Source organism: Oncorhynchus mykiss, chromosome 2 (assembly GCF_013265735.2).
Source record: "Oncorhynchus mykiss isolate Arlee chromosome 2, USDA_OmykA_1.1, whole genome shotgun sequence".
In the NCBI taxonomy this organism is placed as follows: domain Eukaryota; kingdom Metazoa; phylum Chordata; class Actinopteri; order Salmoniformes; family Salmonidae; genus Oncorhynchus; species Oncorhynchus mykiss.
Window position 1 is genome coordinate 89,727,546 of NC_048566.1, and position 24,197 is coordinate 89,751,742.

General features: G+C 42.7%; 2 protein-coding genes across 3 annotated transcripts; one reads left to right on the plus strand and one right to left on the minus strand.

Moving 5' to 3' along the window:
* Nucleotides 1–1,394: 1,394 nt before the first annotated feature.
* LOC110499364 lies at nucleotides 1,395–12,673 on the plus strand. Of its 2 annotated transcripts, none has more exons than XM_021576456.2 (6): nucleotides 1,395–1,508; nucleotides 3,727–4,027; nucleotides 4,597–4,725; nucleotides 5,507–5,565; nucleotides 11,464–11,769; nucleotides 11,936–12,673. In XM_021576456.2, the coding sequence occupies exons 2-6, from the start codon at nucleotides 3,775–3,777 to the stop codon at nucleotides 11,966–11,968; spliced, it is 780 nt and encodes a 259-aa protein (XP_021432131.2). In that variant the 5' UTR covers nucleotides 1,395–1,508; nucleotides 3,727–3,774; the 3' UTR covers nucleotides 11,969–12,673. The 2 variants fall into 2 exon arrangements, with proteins under 2 accessions (XP_021432131.2, XP_021432149.2); XM_021576474.2 differs by having other exon boundaries at nucleotides 4,600–4,725.
* On the minus strand, nucleotides 12,644–20,600 carry tph2 (tryptophan hydroxylase 2 (tryptophan 5-monooxygenase)). Its single transcript, XM_021576444.2, has 12 exons — nucleotides 20,355–20,600; nucleotides 20,028–20,223; nucleotides 19,075–19,218; nucleotides 18,808–18,991; nucleotides 16,858–16,958; nucleotides 16,033–16,100; nucleotides 15,608–15,804; nucleotides 15,152–15,287; nucleotides 14,759–14,885; nucleotides 14,518–14,613; nucleotides 14,303–14,436; nucleotides 12,644–13,756 (listed from the first exon to the last, which is right to left on the minus strand). Exons 2-12 carry the CDS (start codon nucleotides 20,214–20,216, stop codon nucleotides 13,582–13,584), a joined length of 1,551 nt encoding a protein of 516 aa, XP_021432119.1. The 5' UTR covers nucleotides 20,217–20,223; nucleotides 20,355–20,600; the 3' UTR covers nucleotides 12,644–13,581.
* Between the last annotated feature and the right edge of the window lie 3,597 nt (nucleotides 20,601–24,197).

A 24,197-nucleotide genomic window follows, 5' to 3' on the forward strand; every position in this document is an offset into this window, starting at 1 on the left:
AAAATGGCCTAACAGGAAGGTCTTCGCTGAGAGGGACAAATGACTGAAACAAACACAAACTGGAGACTTTAATCAGAGACACCGTGCTAATCCACATTGTGTGGAGGAGGAACACCGTGTGTGGATTACAAACTCAAAGACACCAGCAATAGTGCTGAGGAAAGCAGATGCCCCAAGCTCCTATGTGGTGGACACAGGCTCAGAGGAGGTACGAAGGAACAAAACACACCTCAGAGCTCTTCCAGATCTACCAGCCACAGAGGCTGAGGAGGCCACAGACAATGCACAAAAATAGGGGGAAGGAGAGAGCATTCTCACAGAGCCACAAGCTCACCCAAAAGGGGATGTGAAGCCACCAGAGTGGCTGAAATACTGTTGGGGACCATACCCAGCAAAAAGAGACTGTACCTAAGTTAATGCATAGGAGTTCAGACTGTGTAATTTAATGCTTTCATACTATTTCAGGATGTGGTGTTAAAGAGAATAACACTGGCTTCCAATTCAGTTATGCTCCTGTGGTTATGAATGTTGCATTCTTGTTAATTTGAGAGGGAGGACGTAATAGGATGGCCCTTGTGGGTATCCGTACCTATGTATGACATGTGCAGACCAGGCTAGTAAACATGCTGAAGCTAGAACCTTGTTGTCATGCCTCCTTATTTTAGATGATACTACAGTAAGAGCTTTTGTCCCCAAACCAAAGCAGTGTAAAAATGGTCAAGTATTTGGCCATGTTTCAAGTGTGTGCAGATGGATGGAGTATACTGAAGAACGGTGTGTAGAAGGACTACAGTGTTGCAAGTGTGGTGGGGATCATGATCACGAGATCCTGGAGTGCCCTGTAAAAGCCTATTTATGCTTGATCTGAAAATGTGGTCAGAGGCTCCGTATGGAGGGTGTGATGCAATTGTAGAGCCTCTTCAGGCATGCAGAGGCCAAGTTGAGCTCAGTACCGCATCGCTGTGTGCCTCTCAAATGTTGTAACGATCCAGAGGGCAAACGTTTTTGGGAGTTATTAACGATTTCACATCTAAAGACTTGCAAGGGGTACAAGCGCCGGAATACAGCCCGCCCTCCCAGGCTCCCCTTGAGCCTGTGGAGGGATCTGATATAACCTATTTTTAACAGAAAGGTTGTTTGATTTAGTATATTTTTATTTTATTTGTTTTTGGTAGTTTGTTCCGTTTTTGGGGGAGAATCCTGTTTCCACCCCGCACAGTAGGTGCACATGAAATTCTGTGAACGCCAATATAACATAGAAGAAAAAAAACATCAAAGAGCCATACCAGACTCTTAAGTCTGGAGGACATGAGAGTTCGGTGTTAGCCAGACTAGAGGAACGCGCCCAAAAAATATAGTTCATCACATCCAGGGGGTGGCAGTACAGAGTAGTTTTCACCAGAAAAGTGTAGGAGGAAGTAGAATGTCCCGTTATGAATCTCAAATCTAGTTATGGTTCCTTATTCAAGGTGAAAGCATCATCATATATTTGCTGAAATAATTTATAGGTAAGTGTTTACGGTTTTGTATGCTCTTGGTTTTCTGTCGATGTTATTTGTGTAGACTGTCCTACAGCCACATCGATTTTTCAGTCAAAGAACTTTGAAAACGAGAAAGTGATTACTCCATTATTACAGTGAAAGTAACCTTGTTTACTCAAGTAGGTAACCCACGTTCGCTGTCTGTAACCGAGCAGCAAATTATTTAGTCTACGTGGCATACTGTATGGCTACAGTAATTATATTTTTGCATAAGCAATCACATGTAAAGTTTATGCGCTATTTGACTTTCACCATGAAAGTGAAACTAACTTGATGTGAAACAATACCTAAACCTTTCATAACTCCATGAAGCTGGTAGTATGGTGAACCAAAATGAGAAAACGAAGGCCAAACAAATAAAATAACATCAAATAAAGTTTGTCCACCACCAGTGGCGTGTATTCTTGCATAACAGGCTTCCCCAAATATTTGACCTATAAAATTATCTATAAAATTATCTATCTTTGGTCAATTTTCACCGGAAAAATCACCCGAGCGAGGGAAACAGCGCCCCTCTGTCTCAGTATGGGTAGCCCACGTATCTGATTCTGTCTGGACCAAAAGAGTACATGTTGCCGGTGAAGCACTTGATTTGGCCTCCCTTGATAAATAAAATATAAAATAATTAGACAATCAGCGTTGAGGTGAGCTCAACTGTGGGTTGTCCTGGCGCAGAAAAACTCCCCGTAAGGGAGGCCAGTTTGAATTTGGCTTCACACCAATCAAATCACATCCGTTTATCTAACCATAAATTAATATATTGTGCCACTGGCCTGAGACGATTGAAGTTCAATATGTAGCCTAGTAGACTCACGTTAACTAGCTAGCTAGTAAGCTAGTAAGCAAGCATTTTAAGCAAGCATTTTAGCTTGGTAGCCTATGAAAACAGAAACTAAAAGTGTATGACAGCGCCATAGACCATTTGGCCAACATGACAGAGAGGAGTGTATTGGTGTTCAACTAGTCTACAACAAGCATGAGAAAACAATTATTTATTTTTTACCTTTAGGCTAGTCAGTTAAGAACAAATTCTTATTTTCAATGACAGCCCAAGAACAGTGGGTTAACTGTTCAGGAGCAGATTGACAGATTTGTACCTTGTCAGCTTGGGTGGTTTGAACTTGCAACCTTCCGGTTACTAGTCCAACGCTCTAACCACTAGGCTACCCTGCGCACACACCAGTGGAGGCTGCTGAGGGGAGGACGGCTTATAGTAATGGCTGGGATGGAGTCAATGTAACATTATCAAACACATGGAAACCACGTTTGATACTCATTACTATGAGCTGTCCTCCCCTCAGCAGCCTCCACTGACACACACACACACACAGCCCGAAATCAGTAGGCCTACCATGGACAGCCATGTGATATTTAAGAACATCGATTTGACTAAATTGTTTTTGGTATCTTTAAGTTTGTTTTCAGTGTATTAAACTAAGCATATGTAGCCTAGTTGATTTGATGATGTTTAAGTTGAAACGTTGCTGGATAGTGGAGGCAGTTCTCCTGTTGTCTTTGTTCTGACTTGCGGTAACTCCCTGATCAGTAGTAGTTTAGTAAACTGTCGAAAACATTAACTTTCTTGACCATGCTGCAGGTCATGTAACTGTTTAATGCAATATTTGCTTTGTGGATAGATGTTGCTCTCCAGTTTTGTGATGAAACAAACATAGTTGTAGTTATTCTGCCACTGTGTGTTGTCTTTGTTTTCTCGACCTTATTGTACTGTACATCACGGTGGCGTATGAATGAATGGGTTATAGGGAGAACAAAGCAATTATCACCACATAGGTTGTAATATGGATTTTTTTTGCTGGCTCGGCTTGGCTTCCCTAGTGATTTTGCCCACGTGCTGCCACTGTCCACCACAACCTTCAGGGAGGCTAATTTTGCACTGTAGGCCTAAGTGTCTGGTGTTGTTCGGTCCTGGGGACCCACATGCTGTGTAACATTTTGTTCCAGCCCAGTAATATGTCACACCTGATTCCACTTTATGATTTGAATCAGATGTTAATAGCCTACCCTGCTGTGCTGGAACAAAACCGTGCACTGTCTGTGGGTCCCCCAGAAAGATTATTGAAGAGGGAAACGGCGCCTGTTTTATACTAGAGATTATTGTTTTAAAATGGTTAGCGACCAACGTAAGTCAACATTACATTTCTTAATGTTTTATTTAATTCTGCAGATCCTGCAGTGTTCCAGGCTGTCAGGTTGTGTGTGGCGTGGCAGTGAGATGGAGAACCATGCAACAGCAGGGGCCGCCGTGGATGCATGCGGAGTGGACCAACGTAGCGATGAGTATCGACTGCTCATGGCTTACTGTGGCAAAAGGAAGAGGCAGCGGTCTGGCCCAATGCCTCAATGTCAAGGCCTCATTCAAAAAGAAGGTCCTCCTCCATCCAGACATAATGCTAGATTTTATGACACCGGTCCCATACACCGCAAATTTCAAGGTTGTGCTCCGTCCAGACATGGCCTAGTGGCAGGTAAGAGGTAGTTGAAAACAGTGGTGGTATGTTTCTGTGCCCTGGAACATTCTGTGGAGCTATAGGAGGACACACTCATTATAATGGCTGGAATGGAATGAATAGAACCTGTGGTTTCCTTATGTTTGATACCGTTCTATTGATTCCATTCCAACCGTTACAATTATCCCGGCCTCCTATAGATATTCTCACCAGCCTCCTCTGGTGTGGAATCATAGAATATTATATGTCAAATATATGGATTGATCACAGAATATTGTGCTACTTAGAACATGCAAGTTTATGTAACCCCTGCAACTAAAAACACTGTGTGTGGGTGGTGTGGGTGGTGTGTGCGTGGTGTGCTTGTGGGTGGGTGGTGTGTGGGTGGGTGGTGCGTGTGTGCGTGCGTGTGTGGGTGGGTGGTGTGTGCGTGGTGTGCGTGTGGGTGGGTGGTGTGTGCGTGTGGGTGGGTGGTGTGTGCGTGCGTGCGTGCGTGTGTGGGTGGGTGGTGTGTGCGTGCGTGCGTTTGTGGGTGGGTGGTGTGTGCGTGTGGGTGGTGTATGGGTGGGTGGTGTGTGTGTGTAAAGCAGCTACTGGAGCTGCAGGAGGAGAGGGCAATACCTTGAATGGAGTAGCAGACAGGTTGACTCAGATTGCAGACTCTGTGCAGATCACAACAGACGACATAGAGTCAGACGGGACAGAGGATCAACATGGTGGGTCTCTTTCACACTTACAACAATAACGTTTATGATGATAAATGGATTCGATCTATTAAAGGTGCTATTAAAGGTGCTATTAAAGATGCATTGTAATTTCAGAAAATGGCCGTAATATATGTGCAGTAATAGGGGAATTATAGTGTTTCACAGTACTACTTACCGGCCAGTGTTGTGATTGGCTGTGATATTCGACTATTGATTTCTCCCACCGGAGCGGCATCTGTTGTCAAAATGGGATGGCTGTGTGGCTGTGTTATCTAGTGGAAAATGGTTCAAGCGGCCAATGTAGAAGTCACTCTGTCATTTCCTGGTTGCAAAAATTTTACACTGTTCAATTTCAGTTTATGTTAGAAATCAAGCACTGAGTCGTGTAGGGAATCATTGTACCATCTAAATCGCTGAGAAATATATTTTTCAGTAACAAAAAATATATTTGTATAGCTGTTTGAAGCTGGTGGACCAAAACCGAAAGTAAAAGGCTCAAGCGTGAGTCTCCACCATGTTACGGGGAAATAGGATGTGGGTAGGGGGAGATGTGTTTTGAATGCAGCCAAGTGCTGTTGCAATTAGCTAGCTTCCACATAGGGGAGACATTCTGAGAAATGATATGTACAGCACCTTTAAGTGATTTTCCTTACAGTTGTAGCTTTCAAAGTACTTTACATGATATTGTAGGGTAATGCAATGATTTGCATAAAGTTGAACTTGAACTTAGTGCCTTTCTGATGCCGCAGATGTGAATGGACAGTTACTGATTGGTTTTGTCTCCCTGCAGATGTCATCCGAAGACTAGTGGAGTTGTTGAAGGCATCTGGAGACAAGCTGAATGAGGAGGTGTGTGTGTCTTCATGGGGAGAAAGGGGAAGGGTTTCAAATGCAATTGGACTACCCATTACAAATAAAATCTTATTTGTCACATGCGCGGAATACAACTGGTGTAGATCTTATAGTGAAATCCGGAATACAACTGGTGTCGACCTTACAGTGAAATGCTGAATACAACTGGTGTCGACCTTACAGTGAAATGCTGAATACAACTGGTGTCGACCTTACAGTGAAATGCGGAATACAACTGGTGTCGACCTTACAGTGAAATGCTGAATACAACTGGTGTCGACCTTACAGTGAAATGCTGAATACAACTGGTGTCGACCTTACAGTGAAATGCTGAATACAACTGGTGTCGACCTTACAGTGAAATGCTGAATACAACTGGTGTCGACCTTACAGTGAAATGCTGAATACAACTGGTGTCGACCTTACAGTGAAATGCTTATTTACAAACCCTTTACCAACAATGCTGTTCAAGAAATAGAGCTAAGAAACTATTTACTAAATAAACTAAAGTTTAAAAAAAAATCAAAAAGTAACACAAGATATTTACAAAACAATACTAAGGCTATATACAGGGGGCACCGGTACCGAGTCAGTGTGTGGGGGTACAGGTTAGTCGGGGTAATTTGTAAAGTGACTGTGCATAGATAATGAACAGTGAGTAGCAGCAGTGTAAAAACAAAGGGATGCAATGTAAATAGTCCAGTGGCCATTTGAGTAATTGTTCAGCAGTCTTGTGGCTTTGGGGTTCTAGCTGTTATAAGAAGCCTTTTGGTCCTAGACTTGGCGCTCCAGTACCGCTTGCCGTGCGGTAGCAGAGACAACAGTCTATGACTTTGATGACTGGAGTCTTTGACAATTTTTGGGGGCCTTCCTCTGACACTGCCTAGTATATAGGTCCAGGATGTCAGGAAGCTTTGCCTCTTCCGTCGTGACATCCCCCGAAGGCCCTTCTGCTAGCCCCGGCCCACTAGCTGTCTGAATCGCCGTGTCTCCAGCTCGCCAAGCTACTCACTGGATCCTATGATCACTAGTCTATGCATGCCTCTCCCTAATGTCAATATGCCTTGTCCATTGCTGTTTTGTGATTATTGTCTTATTTCACTGTAGCGCCTCCAGCCCTACTCAATATATATATATTTTTTTCACCTTTATTTAACCAGGTAAGCTAGTTGAGAACACGTTCTCATTTGCAACTGCGACCTGGTCAAGATAAAGCATAGCAGTTCAACACATACAACAACACAGAGTTACACATGGAATGAACAAAACATACAGTCAATACAGTAGGAAAAAAAGGAAACAGTCTATATACAATGTGTGCAAATGAGGTCAAATAAGGGAGTTAAGGCCATGGTGGCGAAGTAATTACAATATGGCAATTAAACACTGGAATGGTAGATGTGCAAAATATGGATGTGCAAGTAGAGATACTGTGGTGCAAAAGAGCAAGATGAATAAAAACAGTATGGGATTGAGGTAGATAGATGGGCTGTATACAGATGGACTATGAACAGGTGCAGAGATCTGTGAGCTGCTCTGACAGCTGGATCTTAAAGCTAGTGAGGGAGATGGGAATCTCCAGCTTCAGTGATTTTTGCAGTTCGTTCCAGTCAGTGGCAGCAGAGCACTGGAAGGAAAGGCGACCAAAGGAGGAATTGGCTTTGGGGGTGACCAGTGAGATATACCTGCTGGAGCGTGTGCTACGAGTGGGTGCTGCTATGGTGACTGGCGAGCTGAGATAGGACGGGGCTTTGCCTTAGCTAGCCCTTTTGTTCCACCCCCCACACATGTGGTGACCTCACCTGGCTTAAATGGTGCCTCTAGAGACAAAACATCTCATCGTCACTCAATGCCTAGGTTTACCTCCACTGTATTCACATCCTACCATACCCTTGTATGTACATTATGCCTTGAATCTATTCTTCCACGCCCAGAAATCTGCTCCTTTTACTCTTTTTTTTCTTCCTGAAAGCACTAGACGACCAGTTCTTATAGCCTTTAGCCATACCCTTATCCTCCTCCTCTGTCCCTCTGGTGATGTAGAGGTTAACCCAGGCCCTGCAGCACCTAGCTCCACTCCCATTCCACAGGCGCTCTCATTTGTTGACTTCTGTAACCGTAAAAGCCTTGGTTTCATGCATGTTAACATTAGAAGCCTCCTCCCTAACTTTGTTTTATTCACTGCTTTAGCACACTCCGTCAACCCAGATGTCCTAGGCTTGTCTGAATCCTGGCTTAGGAAGGCCACCAAAAATCCTGACATTTCCATCCCTAACTATAACATTTTCCTACAAGATAGAACTGCCAAGGGGGATGAAGTTGCAATCTACTGCAGAGATAGCCTGCAGAGTTCTGTCATACTATCCAGGTCTGTGCCCAAACAATTCAAGCTTCTACTTTTAAAAATCCACCTTTCCAGAAACAAGTCTCTCACCATTGCCGCTTGTTATAGACCCCCTTCAGCCCCCAGCTGTGCCCTGTACACCATATGTGAATTGATTGCCCCCATCTATCTTCAGAGTTCGTACTGTTAGGTGACCTAAACTGGGACATGCTTAACACCCCGGGCGTCCTACAATCTAAGCTAGATGCCCTCAATCTCACACAAATTATCAGTGAACCTACTAGGTACAACCCTAAATCTGTAACCATGGGCACCATCTTAGATATCATCCTGCCCAACTTGCCCTCTAAATACACCTCTGCTGTCTTCAACCAGGATCTCAACGATCATTGCCTCATTGCCTGCGTGTGTATTTGGTCCGCTGTCAAACGACCACCCCTTATCACTGTCAAACGCTCCCTAAAACACTTCAGCGAGCAGCCCTTTCTAATCGACCTGATCCCATCAGTAGAGGATGCCTGGTTGCTCTTTTAAAAGTGCTTTCCTCTCCATCTTAAATAAGCATGCCCAGATCAAAAAAAAATGTAGAACTAAGAACAGATATAGCTCTTGGTTCACTCCAGACCTGACTGCCCTTGACCGGCATAAAAACATCCTGTGGCGTTCTGCATTTAGCATCGAATAGCCCCGCGATATGCACCTTTTCAGGGAAGTCAGGAACCAATATACTCAGTCAGTTAGGAAAGCGAAGGCTAGCTTTTTCAAACAGAAATTTGCATCCTGTAGCACGAATTCCCAAAAGTTTTGGGACACATGGAGAATAAGAGCATCTCCTCCCAGCTGCCCACTGGGGAGGATAGGAAACTTTGTCACCAGCGATAAATCTACGATAATCGAGAATTTCAATAAGCATTTTTCTACGGCTGGCCATGCTTTCCACCTGGCTACCCCTACCCCGCCAACATCTCAGCACCTTCTGCAGCAACTTGCCCAAGCCCCACCCCACTTCTCCTTCACCCAAATCCACACATCTGATGTTCTGAAAGAGCTGCAAAATCTGGATCCCTACAAATCAGCTGGGCTAGACAATCTGAACCCTCTCTTTCTAAAATTATCCGTCAAAATTGTTGCAACCCCTATTGCTAGCCTGCTCAACCTCTCTTTTGTATTGTCTGAGATCCCCAATTATTGGAAAGCTGCCGCGGTCATCCCCCTCTTCAAAGGGGGAGACACTCTAGACCCAAACTGTTATAGACCTATATCCATCCTGTCCTGCCTTTCTAAAATCTTCGAAAGCCAAGTTAACAAACAGATCACCGACCATTTCGAATCCCACCGTACCTTCTCCACTATGCAATATGGTTTCCGAGTTGGTCATGGGTGCACCTCAGCCACGCTCAAGGTCCTAAACGATATCATAACCGCCATCGATAAAAGACAGTACTGTGCAGCTGTCTTCATCGACCTGGCCAAGGCTTTCGACTCTGTCAATCACTGCATTCTTATTGGCAGACTCAATAGCCTTCGCTTCTCAAATGACTGCCTCGCCTGGTTCACCAACTACTTCTCTGATAGAGTTCAGTGTGTCAAATTGGTGGACCTCTGGCAGTCTCTATAGGGGTGTGGGGTGCCACAGGGTTTGATTCTCGGGCCGACTCTTTTCTCTGTATATATCAGTGATGTCGCTCTTGCTGCTGGTGATTCTCTGATCCACCTCTACGCAGATGACACCATTCTGTATACATCTGACCCTTATTTGGACACTGTGCTAACAAACCTCCAAACGAGCTTCAATGCCATACAACACTCCTTCCATGGCCTCCAACTGCTTTTAAATGCAAGTAAAACTAAATGCATGCTCTTCAACCGATTGCTGCCCGCACCCTCCCACCCGACTAGCATCACTACTCTGGACAGTTCTGACTTAGAATATGTGGAAAACTACAAATACCTAGCTGTCTGGTTAGACTGTAAACTCACCTTCCAGACTCACATTAAGCATCTCCAATCCTAAATTAAATATTGAATCGGCTTCCTATTTCGTAACAAAGCCTCCTTCACTCATGCTGCCAAACATACCCTCGTAAAACTGACTATCCTACCGATCCCTGACTTCGGCGATGTCATTTACAAAATAGCCTCCAACACTCTACTCAGAAAATTGGGTGTAGTCTATCACAGTGAAATCCATTTTGTCACCAAAGCCCCATATACTACCCACCCCTACGACCTGTATGCTCACGTTGGCTGGCCCTCACTGCATATTTGTCGCCAAACCCACTGGCTCCAGGTCATCTATAAGTCTATGTTAGGTAAAGCCCCACCTTATCTCAGCTCACTGGTCACAATAGCAACACCCACCCGTAGCACGCGCTCCAGCAGGTGTATTTCACTGGTCACCCCCAAAGCCAACACTTCCTTTGGCCGCCTTTCCTTCCAGTTCTCTGCTGCCAATGACTGGAATGAATTGAAAAAAATCACTGAAGCTGGAGTCTTATATCTCCCTCTCAAACTTTAAGCATCAGTTGTCAGAGCAGCTTACCGATCACTGTACCTGTACACATCCAATCTGTAAATAGCACACCCAACTACCTCATCCCCATATTGTTACTTATCCTCTTGCTCTTTTGCACCCCAGTATCTCTACTTGCACATCATCATCTGCACATCTATCACTCCAGTGTTAATGCTAGATTGTAATTATTTCGCTTCCATGGCCTATTTATTGCCTTACCTCCCTACTCTTCTACATTTGCGAACACTGTACATAGATTTTTCTATTGTGTTATCGACTGTACGTTTGTTTATGTGTTACACTGTGTTGTTGTTTTTGTCACACTGCTTTGCTTTATTTTGACCAGGTCGCAGTTCTAAATGAGAACTTGTTCTCAACTGGCCTACCTGGTTAAATAAAGGTGAAATAAATCAAAAATGCAAAAGTGATGTACTGGGCCGTACGCACTACCCTCTGTAGCGCCTTACGGTTAGATGCCATACCAGGTGGTGATGCAACCGGTCAGGATGCTCTCAATGGTGCAGCTGTATAACTTTTTGAGGATCTGGGGACCCATGCCAAATCTTTTCAGTCTCCTGAGGGGAAAAGGTGTTGTCATGCCTGCTTCACAACTGTCTTGATGTGTTTGGACCATGATAGTCCGTTGGTGATGTGGACACCAAGGAACTTGAAACTCTCGACCTGCTCCATTACAGCCCTGTTGATGTTAATGCGGGCCTGTTTGACCCTCCTTTTCTTGTAGTCCACGATCAGCTCCATTTATCACCACAAGATGTCCTTGTTCCATAGTCAAACATCCCCTGACTCTCATTAACAGTATATAGTATTCTATATGTTACGAATTCAAAAATACCAAATACGGTATAAGGCTCTGTCCAAGACCAGGTACAGTACACTCTTCTTTCACAATTATGTGTTCAAATGTCTCCCTCCCTCTACCCAAACTCTTACTGACCTCATCCTCCTGGCATCCTCCTTCCCCGTCCTTTCACCCTTCCCCGTCCTTTCACCCTCCCTCCACCCTCCCGCATCTCAGATCATGAGTAACCACATCTTGCAGAGGCACCTCCAGACTTCCTTCACTTACAGTCTGTTTGAGACGGTGACCTCCACCCTGCTCCAGGGAGTGACGGGGGTAGAGGGTGATGGTCCTGTAGCCCGGACAGGCTGCCCTGCCCCTGAGAAGGAGGAGAGGGTCCAGAGGGAGCAGATTGCCCTGGCCTGCGAGGTGACTAGCAAGCTATCTGCCCTGGACCTCCACCCCATGAGCCGGGCCATGGGCTTTGGGACACGCTACCTCCAGGAGCACCACACGACCTGGGTGAAGAAACACGGGGGCTGGGTGAGTACTGCAGAACCAGAGCAGGGTCGTCTGTCAGGAGAGTGTAAGGGGAATAGCAGCTTAAAGTGGATGATATTCCTAAATGAGAGAAAATATAGAAAAATGAACAGGGGAAAACATTGTATTGTTTTCTACATTCTGTAATTCTGTATTTTCTTCCTTCCAGAATAACGTGTTTGACAGTGAAGACACTGATTAGACCTGTCAGGCATTTCAGCTGCTTCAACCAGCCATGGGAACTCATTTACATTTTGCTGAATATTACATGTTTAATTTGCTCCTAAAACTATGGATTCACTTACTGTACTTACATTAATAAGGCTGTTTCTTAGTGAAACTGACTACATTTTGTTCATGTTAAAGAGATCCTTCAAAAGTTATGTACTGTTAGATATTGAACATTGGTCCCAATTTAGACTTGAAATAAACAGACTTAACATGGACTTAAGTCTCATTAGAACATGGACTAAAGTATTTTTTTATTGACTTAAGTCCATGTTAAGTCACCTTATCTCAAGTTTTTAAATATTAGGGCCTATACTGAATGTATAGCTTTCAAGATGTTTGGGTTTATCTTAACCTCTAAAATGACATTGAACCTGTGATTTATGAATGAACTGCTCAGTGTGGATTATCAATGAATTGCCTTGAAATGGTTGTATGTGGGGATAAATCTAATGGTTAATACATTTCTGCAGCCAGTATGTGATGAAAGTAACAATAATCATCTTTAGATTGTTAGTTTTGGAAATTGTGTATGAACCTCTATCCCACAAACATTTTTTTTTATATTACAACATAAAGTCGTGTTAGTGGGATATGTTGCTATTTCAGTGGTGTTACTGTGATAAAGTACAAATTATTTGATACCATAAAGGAATTAAAGATTTATTTTGTCATTTAATAGTCATTCATTTGTATTCTTTTGAATATAATTGTCTTCCTCTTTGTAAAGCTGTGAATGAAGACTATACATTTGCAATGTGCAGTGAAAACAGTATAGTCGAACGATACATGAAAGCAAAAGCACAGAGATTCCAAACGGAATATTACACCAGTTACCTCATCAGAGACAATAAACCATTCCAGTCCTAGCATAACATGTATACATATACTTACAACAGTAAGGCCAAAGAAGCCTGACATTAAAAATATTAGAACAATGATTCTCTTTTCCTAATGTTTGTATTGTATTTGAATTACATTTGGGACATTTCTTTATTTCAAAGCAAATGGCAGCCGAGTTACATTTGACATATTTGCAACACATTTCGACTGCATAACAATGCAATACTCATGAATATCCTGTTGTATTCTTCACATTTGATGCACTGTACAGAATAAGTCAAAAAATATCTCTGAATTTCCCCCAACAATTTCAAATACTATATATTTCAAGTATAACATATCCATATATTATTTTCTGTATTATACTCTATCCCTCTTAAACTCAACTCTGAACGTGAAGCCAGTTCCACTGCATTTTTTTATTTGTTCCCCACTAATCAGGGACTGATTTAGACGGGTGTAATTATCAGGTAGAACAGAAAACCAGCAGCCTCCGGACCTCGCAGGGTCAGAGTTGAATACCCCTGCTCTATACAATAAACTCTGAGTGGAAAATAGATCTGATTTCTTTTTCATGTCACTTCAAACATGTTATTTATTTTTTAAGTGTAACATTTACTATTTTAATTTTAAGAGATATCTGTGCAATGTACAGGTCATGTCTGTTTCATTTCCACAAAGATGTTATATTCAACAAGATAAGTAACATATTTCCAAGATAAGTATGCCCAAGATATACAACTGCTATATTCCCAGGTATGTGTTCATCTTGCCCAGGGCATCACACACAGTGGTGAGGTCACTGCGAAGGTCCTGCACCACATTCTCAATGCTCCTGGTGTCCTTCAGCAGGTCTATGCTCTGGGTGTAGGGGTTGTAGTACACTGAGAACGGCCTCTTGATCGTCTTGGCAAACTCCCTGTTGGTAGAAGGAATATACCTAACTGCAAAGAAGAGTTACTCCAGTGGACTCCTGTCTTGTCAGCATGTAACCTACTAAACCAGTGGACTCCTGTCTTGTCAGCATGTAACCTACTAAACCAGTGGACTCCTGTCTTGTCAGCATGTAACCTACTAAACCAGTGGACTCCTGTATTGTCAGCATGTAACCTACTAAACCAGTGGACTCCTGTATTGTCAGCATGTAACCTACTAAACCAGTGGACTCCTGTATTGTCAGCATGTAACCTACTAAACTAGAGCATGCAGTTTTTAGGAGCAATTTGAATAACTTTGTCCTGATTCCTAGACTCTCATATTCAGTATATGTGGCCCATGTGGGAATCAAACACACAACCTTCATGTCCTAGGATGGTCTGGCCTAGCGGTTTAAGTCGCTGCCTCCAGAACACATATACTGCTGCAAAATGGGTTTCAAACAAATAATTGTGAGAGGAGTGGTACTACCCCAATCCTTAAAAATAAACTGTTATCCATTAAGCCATTGGGTTGCCCTTAGTTTTACCTCATCTTCTCTTTGGCTTCTTCAAAGCTGTCAGAGACAAAGTAGACCTCCTGGAAGGTTGTGATGAGGCACTCCTGGTAGCAGGTGGTCCCAGGGTCAAACATCTTCACTGAGGCTTTGTCAGACAGGGCATGCTGTGAGGAAATAATCAGCCTGTCACTGTGGTGTCACTTTCTCTGTGTGTGTGTGTGTGTGTGTGTGTGTTTGCGCTTTACCTTCAGCTCTCCAATAGATGACAGCAAACCTGCACCATAGGCCCTCAGCTGGCCGTCTTGTTTGCACAAGCCGAACTCAATGGTGAAGAAATAACACTGTCAACAGCATAGAACGAAACAGTCAGTAAGCCTTTATTTAAAAAAAATATATCAAAGTAACAAAATCCAAATCACGCTTATTTTTTTATCATTTTTTACAAATCACCCTGCATTAGGTGCATTATCAGGGTGTTGTACTCACGGTGGCTAGTTTCTGTACGTCCTCGTCAGATGCCCCTAGAGATGCCAGGCCTATCTCCTGGGAGAACTGGGCGAACTTGGGGTCGGCCAGGAGTGGAACATGACCGAGCAGCTCATGACACGTGTCCCTGTATCCAGATATCAGATAATATTCTGATATCATTAGATATGGGCTATTGAAATGCAAACGGCATCTATCGAAACTAAGAATATGCTACAGACTAAACTCCACATTATCGTTATCCCCTCTCTCTTTCTCTCCTGTTATCGTTATCCATCTCTCTCTCCCTCTCGAATAATCATACAATCGTTTATTTTACTTTGATGTTGAGTGCTTCAGTTTGAACAAGTAATGCGATGCCAAGTGTTATACCTCTGGTGATGATGTACTCACGGTTCGGGTGTGTAGAGCGGGTCAGTACTGTGCCGGACATATTGAGTGCAGTTAAACACCCGGTAAGCCAGACCGGCCAGGAAGTCCCGAGGAGACAGGTATCCTGCCACGGGCCTCACTGTGAACCCAGACGTCTCTGAAACAGTCACACACAAACAACAGGATCAATATATGATAATTATGGCCAATGCCTTTAGGGAACTTTGAAGGAAGGAACTGTCTTCTTCTTTGGACCTGAAGTTTCAATGACAGATGTGTTTTTTTAGGGTCAGCCTGAGGTTACACAGGTGAGACTGACAATGTCAGTGAGGATGAACGTGTTACCAAACTATCTGAGGCTGATTCAGTCTTGCTGTTATGAGTGAATGTGTTATGGTTCTACTGTACACTGATAATGGTGACAACAATGTGCTGTTACGGTCATCGGGGTTGTTAGAGGTATTCATCAGCCTATACCTTTCAAGAACAGGGACACGTCCTCCAGTTGGGGGATGTTGTCCTCCCGATACCCACAATGCTTAGTGAGCAGGGGGAGGTTCTTCAGGTACTCTCTACAGGCGTGTGTGGGGTAGAGCTTGGTGAGCTCCCTGTACACCACACCCCAGGTCCTCACCTCCTCTGGGGTGTACTTGATGTGGGGGATAGGCTGGCCACTGGGGAAAGGAGGTGGATGCAGAGAAGGATATAACCACACTTACATTACACTCTTTTATTATATCATATGCACACTGAGCTGTTATTTCTTATCTGTATTTACATTGTAATACCAACTAAATAGTGTGCTAACACTGCAATTAGTATAACAGTATTAGTGTAAGAAAATAACAGGTTACCAGAGTGTTTCCACAGTAAAGAAAGAGAAGAGAAGAGACTACTCATACTATTTGTAATTCATGGCCATTTCCACAAAGTACTTCCTCCTCTGGCGGTATACGTTATCTTTGAAGCCCTGGAGTCAGAGCAGGGGACCAGAAGTTAGATAAGGAACAGGATCACACAGAGTTATCTGTCAAGTCAACCAGCCAACAGTGGTGATATACTGTAGTTCCTGTGAATTCCTGGAGTATTATCAGCACAAATATACATATATTTTTATATATATAATCATGGAATTATGATCATTAGTTGTACACTGAGTATACCAAACATTAGGAACACATAATGACTCAGAACAGCCTCAATTCGTAGGAGCATGGACTCTACAAGTTGTCAAAAGCGTTCCACAGGGATGCTGGCCCATGTTGACTCCAATGCTTCCCCACAATTGTGTCAAGTTGGCTGGATGTCCTTTGGGTGGTGGACCATTCTTGATGGTCCAGTGTTGCAGTTCTTGACACACGCCTACTATCACACCCTGTTCAAAGGCACCACTTAAAACTTTTGTCTGGCCCATTCATGGCACACATACACAATCCATGTCTTCATTTCTGAAGGCTTAACAATCCTTCTTTAGCCTGTCGTCTCTCCTTCATCTACACTGATTGAAGTGGATTTAACAAGTGACATCAATAAGGGATCATAGCTTTCACCTGGATTTGCCTGGTCAGTCTACGTCATGGAAAGAGCAGGTCTTAATGTTTTGTATACTCAGTATATATTAAAACACTATGTATCTAAGTCTTATTTACTTCCTTTGGTCATTCAGTTGAGAGACAATTCTAATTTTGAGATGATGACTCGGCCAAGCAGTGAACACACTAACTTACTGGGTGATCTGCATCAAGCTCTGATCCGTACATCAGCACTCTGTGAGAACACTGGTCGAGCTCTGCAATCTTCTGGGGGAACCAAGGAACTTCCTCCCCATCTAAGGATGCAAACACATCATATATATGCAGAATTAAGCATTACACACACACATCATATATACACTACCATTCAAAAGTTTGGGGTCACTTAGAAATGTCCTTGTTTTTTGAAAGAAAATATTTTTTTTTTGTCCATTAAAATAACATAAAATTGATTGGAAATACAGTGTAGACATTGTTAATGTTATAAATGACTATTGTAGCTGGAAACGGCAGATTTTTAATGGAATATCTACATAGGCGTACAGAGACCCATTATCAGCAACCATCACTCCTGTGTTCCAATGGCACGTTGTGTTAGCTAATCCAACTGTATCATTTTAAAAGGCTAATTGATCATTATAAAACCCTTTTGCAATTATGTTAGCACAGCTGAAAACTGTTGTCCTGATTAAAGAAGCAATAAAACTGGCCTTCTTTAGACTAGTTGAGTATCTGGAGCATCAGCATTTGTGGGTTCGATTACAGGCTCAAAATGTCCAGAAACATAGAATTTTCTTCTGAAACTCGTCAGTCTATTCTTGTTCTGAGAAATGAAGGCTATTCCATATGAGAAATTGGCAAGAAACTGAAGATCTTGTACAACGCTGTGTACTACTCTCTTCACAGAACAGCACAAACTGGCTCTAACCAGAATAGAAAGAGGAGTGGGAGGCCCCGGTGCACAACTGAGCAAGAGGACAAGTACATTAGAGTGTCTAGTTTGAGAAACAGACACCTCACAAGTCTTCAACTGACAGCTTCATTAAATAGTACCTGCAAAACACCAGTCTCAATGTCAACAGTGAAGAGGCGACTCCGGGATGCTGGCCTTCTAGGCAGAGTTCCTCTGTCCAGTGTCTGTGTTCTTTTGCCCATCTTAATCTTTTATTTTTATTGGCCAGTCTGAGATATGGCTTTTTCTTTGCAACTCTGCCAAGAAGGCCACCATCCTGGAGTCGCCTCTTCACTGTTGACGTTGAGACTGGTGTTTTGAGGGTCTGTAATTTACAACATTAACAATGTCTCCACTGTATTTCTGATCAATATGATGTTATTTTAATGGACAAAAAATGTGCTTTTCTTTCAAAACAAGGACATTTCCAAGTGACCCTAAACTTTTGAACGTTAGTGTACACAGGGTAAAGCATTACACACACACACGTCATCTATACACAGGATAAAGCATAACACACACATCATGTATACACAGGATAAAGCATCACACACACACACACACACACACACACACACACACACACACACACACATCATGAATACACAGGATAAAGCATTACACACACACACATCATGTATACACAGGATAAAGCACACACACACACATCACATCACATCACACACACACATCATGTATACATAGGATAAAGCATTACACACACATCATATATACACAGGGTAAAGAATTACACACATTCAACTGAAGCACTACCCACTCTGAGAATTTCACATACATCAAGTAGTCATTGATGAACACTCATTCAAAAAAATGTCAAAATAGTTTTCACTAGCACTAAATTGTACAAAGAAGAAATGGTCAACAAAAGCACATTTTGTCTGGTTAAAAGTCACTCAGTACTCACAGATCTCCATTCAGATACATTTATACTCCTACAAGATGAGACAACAAACAGAACATAAGATGATATGGATAAGATGTGTACATTCACTCTGAACCATGAACAAAAGCTAAATGTCTTCATGTTCTTGCTGTAAGTCACTCAGTATTCCACATATGCCCATACAGATGTGAATGTTGAACTGAGACCTTAATAAGCTGTGGCTTATGTCCTGAATATGTCCTGAAAAACTATCAAACTGAAAGCCTACAACAAAACTCCTGGGTCATACCTGCTTCTGTAGACCACTGGTTTTGAGGCGTGTTGAAGGAGATGATATTGACGTGGTCTTTGAGGTGCTCCAGCAGCTCATTAAACTCCTTCTTGCTGCAGCTGCAGTCGGCGTAGATCTCCACCTCTGTAGCGATGCGCTTGGACATCCGCGACTCAATGTGAGCCAGGTTCACATGCTTCTCCTGGAAGAGCAGAGAATAGACAATGAGGAGAGGAGAGAATGTCGTTGGGGCAAATGGGGTGGAGCAGGACAGTAGATACTCACCTGAAAAAGGCGTAGGGCTTTGACCAGGCAGCCAACCTCGTTCTTCAGAGAGAAAACAACAGCCGTCTTCCCCGACTCCCTGCTCTCCCTGATCTCTTTGTCGGTTGGATTCTCATCTATTGGACAGAAGGAGGGCCGGCGCGACTGTCGGACAGGGAACAGAAAGTGACACAGACATGTCGATACAGATGACCAGATGTAACCCAATGTGACTGATCAGGTTCAAACAGGATTACCCACTGAGCTAAACCCTAGCTAGGCATAAGCTCAGACAGAAACAGTCTTCGGGTCTCAGGCAAGGTTACTCATCATGCGAGCGGAGGTCACTGAACCACCGTCGCTACACCAGCACATGTCCACCTGTTAACACAATTATTAATAAACAATAAACAAGTCAACACAGCACATACAAGATCTGATAGGTGATTGATGCATGAAGATAGAATGTTGATTACCAAACCATTTCCCAAGTGTAGGCCACATTAAAACCAGCCTGAGTATTTCAATCAATAGTCTCACTCAGTGCCTTAAACCATCCGTTCTACTAACACGCCTTCTTATCTTTGACATGACCAGAGAGATGAGCTAGCTAGCCATAAGAACATGTCATGAGAAAGAGGATTTCCTCCCCCTGTGATGGACACTAAGATATGGTTGCCTAGAAAACTGATTACGTGTGCTTCACTCAGAAAAGAAAGTCCATAGCAATATGCAGTCCAGTGGAAAAATAAATAAAATGGTGTGCACTAAATAGAACATGCAGTTTCTGCAGTTATCAGGAGAGCCTCAAACCTCAACCAACCAATCAATCAACCCATTCTTCAAGCCATCCATGTACTGCAGACAGTTTAAATTAATGAATCAACCAACCAACCAACCAGTCAACTAACAAACCATCCAACCCCTCCATTGCAGAGGACACTAGATCTCATTCCATGCAGTCTTTCACTTACCATCTGTCCCCCGGTATGGTGTTGTTTCTGCTGGTCAAACATGGCCGAGTCCAGAGAGAGCCCTCGCCGGGACCAGTACTTACTGGAGAACATCATCATGGCAGGCTGCATTCTTGGCACTGGCTCTGGGCCACCCCTCTTCTCCGGGCCGCCGCCCCGCTTCCTCAGCTGGGACGACGCCATCACCATGGGCTGCCTGCATGGAGAGAATGTTCTGATCAAATTCAAGTTGAAGGTTGATGACTTTCTCTTTGTAGACCCAAATGTCACAGTATGTTTTCAATATTTGATTTCTACTAAACATTAAATTGGAGAGTCACGCGTTACCTCCCAATGCACTGGAGAGGATGTTCCGGATCCAGAGTTCCTATTTGGTGTCTACTATAATTACTATTACAGTACTACCCTGTATTTACTCTCTACAATAGCTACTGCTACTACTACTACTGCCTCCTCCTCCTCCACTGAGCTACACTAGGCTCGTCTTCTGCCAGCCAGCACCACTGAAGCTCCTTTAAATAGTGTGATGGAGGCAGAGGGGGTAAGGCATCCCCTCCCTCTCTCTGCTGTTGACATGCATATAGACCAGGCAGGGGTGCGTGTGTGAAGAGCCATCTCTTCCCTTTATTTGGAGAGGCAGGAAACTCCATGGGAATACATTAGGAAATACATTTTATGGTGATCCCATTAATCTGACCAATAAGATCAGCTCTGAAAATTATCTGATGTGATTGGTCAAAAGACCAATTAGTGAAACATTTTTATTGTATTTTTTTATTTTATTTCACCTTTATTTAACCAGGTAGGCTAGTTGAGAACAAGTTCTCATTTACAACTGCGACCTGACCAAGATAAAGCGTAGCAATTCAACACATACAACAACACAGAGTTACACATGGAATAAACAAAACATAGTCAATAATACAGTAGAACAAAAGAAAACAAAAAGTCTATATACAATGAGTACAAATGAGGTAAGTTAAGGAAATAAATAGGCCATGGTGGCAAAGTAATTACAATATAGCAATTAAACACTGGAATGGTAGATCGGCAGAAGATGAATGTGCAGGTAGAGATACTGGGGTGCAAAGGAGCAAAATAAATAAATAACAGTATGGAGATGAGGTAGATAGATGGGCTGTTTACAGATGGGCTATGTACAGGTGCAGTGATCTGTAAACTGCTCTGACAGCTGGTGCTTAAAGCTAGTGAGGGAGATGTGAGTCTCTAAATGCAGCCTATGGCGTTCACTGTATTAATCCACCTTTCTGAATGCAAATCCACTAGTCAAATATGGTAACATAATAGAGGGACTCTCAATATACACTCATTCACACCAGAGAGAGGAGCCAAATCATACATAGGAATCCTCAATTTAAGTGACATATCCGATTGTATATCATAATTGTATTGGCCAGAGGAGGCTGGTGGGAGGCGCTATAGGAGGACAGGCTTTTTGTTATGGCAGGGATGGAATAAATGGAACAGTCAAATGTGGTTTCCATTTGTTTTTAGTTTTTGTTTTAGTTTATTAATTTGACCTTTTTAAAAAACAAGCACACATCAAACTTGAAAAAGCCATACATGCACATGAGTAACATCATGGAGGATAACACACCAAGTCTGGGATGTATTTCCATTGTTAAATCATGGAGGATAACACACCAAGTCTGGGACGTATTTCCATTGTTAAATCATGGAGGATAACACACCAAGTCTGGGACGTATTTCCATTGTTAAATCATGGAGGATAACACACCAAGTCTGGGACGTATTTCCATTGTTAAATCATGGAGGATAACACACAATACAGTCTGGAATGTATTTCCATTGTTAAATCGTGGAGGATAACACAAAGTCTGGGACGTATTTCCATTGTTAAATCATGGAGGATACGGGACTGAGTGTTTTTAATTTATCAAGCAAGATATTGAGCCCTGCCCATATCTTCTTGCTTAATAAAGGGTTATCTTTTGTGCCTACAAACCAGTGCAAAAATGTTGATGTTAAGGTAGACATGTTTAAGTTTTTAGAAACATCCGTTTAAGGGAATACTTTAGCTCCCCTAATCGTGATATTTCTACTGAACATGTAGGTTGCTCAACTGCACATACTCCGACTCCTTTTAGTTATTTTGTTATTTTGTACCTCCAACCAATCGCAATCCCTCTATTGAGACATATTGCAGACTTGTTGAAAAACATGTTGATCATCTCCTTAAGAACATACAGGAGTAAATATCTTTCCATAATTTACCTAAGGATGAAAAACAAGCTTTGCTTGATTTACAATCCGATATGTCAGTCCTTACCCACCCTGCTGTACTCATGGATAGGACTGTTTATGTAAATGAGTGTCACAGACAGTTTGACAACACCTTTTACAAGAAACACAGAAGTGACCCCACTGCCCAATTTCAGAACACAATCTTTCCTGTCCTAGATGGGTATTTAAGTTCTGGTCAGATAACCAAAAAAGAACACAACTTTTTAGCTATTCAACACCCTAAAATTGCCACTTTTTATACTTTGCCGAAATTACACAACGTTACAAAACCTCCAGGGCGCCCTATTGTAGCGGACATTGATGCAGTAACGGCCCCTCTATAGACTTTTGTTGACTTTTTATTAGATCACTCGTAGAACAGCTCTCCTTCTTTGTAAAGGATACCAGCAGTAAGTCTGGGATGTATTTCCATTGTGGTCCTGATAACATTTCATGTCTGCCATTCTAGCCATTACAATGAGCCTGTCCTTCTATAGCTCCTACCACCAGCCTCTTCTGGTATTGGCCTACTGTACTTTAAACCTGATCTACAAAACCATGATTGGCATTCGAACAAAGGAAAAAGAGAATGGAGTACTTCAGATACTGTTTTAACGTCGGTTGTCCCCATCCAATAAGGTGTGGTCTTCCATCATACCCCTGGAAATGACATCATGGAGACAATCATGGACGGTGAATGTAATGGACAAAATTCTCATCTGCATATACAATTTACATGAGCTATGGTGACAACTGGATTAACTAATATTGTGTATCCTCACACAGAAACTGATGAGACTGGGTGTGTTTGGCTTCCCAACAAATTGTGCTGTCCATTCTGAATATTCACTCTTTCTGCCGTTCAGTCATTATCAACCCCAATGTTTACAGATAGGTGAGTAAGCACCTGTCAGTCAACACAAAGCAGCCTGAGCCTCTTCTTTAATGAAAACCCAGGGAGATGGCAGATAAATAAATCATAGTTGTGGGCAATAACCTATCGGCTGACTGAGGCAATTTCCTGTGGGACAGGAAATGAAAGAGCGTTGGGAGACAGGAGCCGAGGCCGGGGTGCTGCTGCTTTGTTCTAACTGCCTGCCCATTATGAACAGATTGTTGTGATAGGCAGGCTACCTCCACCTCACTTTTCCCATTCCCTCCCAGTCTGAGACCCTCAATCTATGTCTGAGACATCTCCAAATGTCTTCCATCAAAGACACAGGCATCGCTGTGAACTGTCACCAAGGCTGAAGATCGTCACGTCCTGACGTCTATCAGACTTGAAAGGGTGAAATGCCACTTGGAAGCTGTGCATGGCCTGCATTTTAAGTGGAATTATGGGGGAAGACGTGAGTTAGTCTGATACTTCAAGCAGCAGTGAAATGACTCACAGTGTGACATTTCTGCACAACTTCCTGAATGACTGGTCATTTGAATAAAAAAAAGGGCATATACCATGTAAATATTGGAGACAAAAGGCTAATACAGATGGCTGACATTATGGAAAATTGCACCAAAAAAAAATCCAACAGGTTAAGGTTTTCTTGCAACACACCAAGAACACAAAAGCTATATCCCCATGTGAATTAGGACAATACCTAAAGTGACAGGAAACAGTTTTTGTAAATACGGACCTGTTATCTACGGATCTGTTATCAGTGCACACACTATCGTACATTCATGTGAACTGTTCATTTAAGGGAAGAGAGAGACGTAATTCTTAATCCGAGGTCAAGTGCATTATCAAACTATGAGATGACAAATTTGTAGCCAATTCACTAAAAAGAGTATTTCGAAACAGTAGAAATACATCCTGTTCTTAGTAATTTGGCTAAGAAAGTTGGGAAATGACAACACATGTAACAGGATCAGTCGCATATTCAACAGGATAAATTGAAATAAATC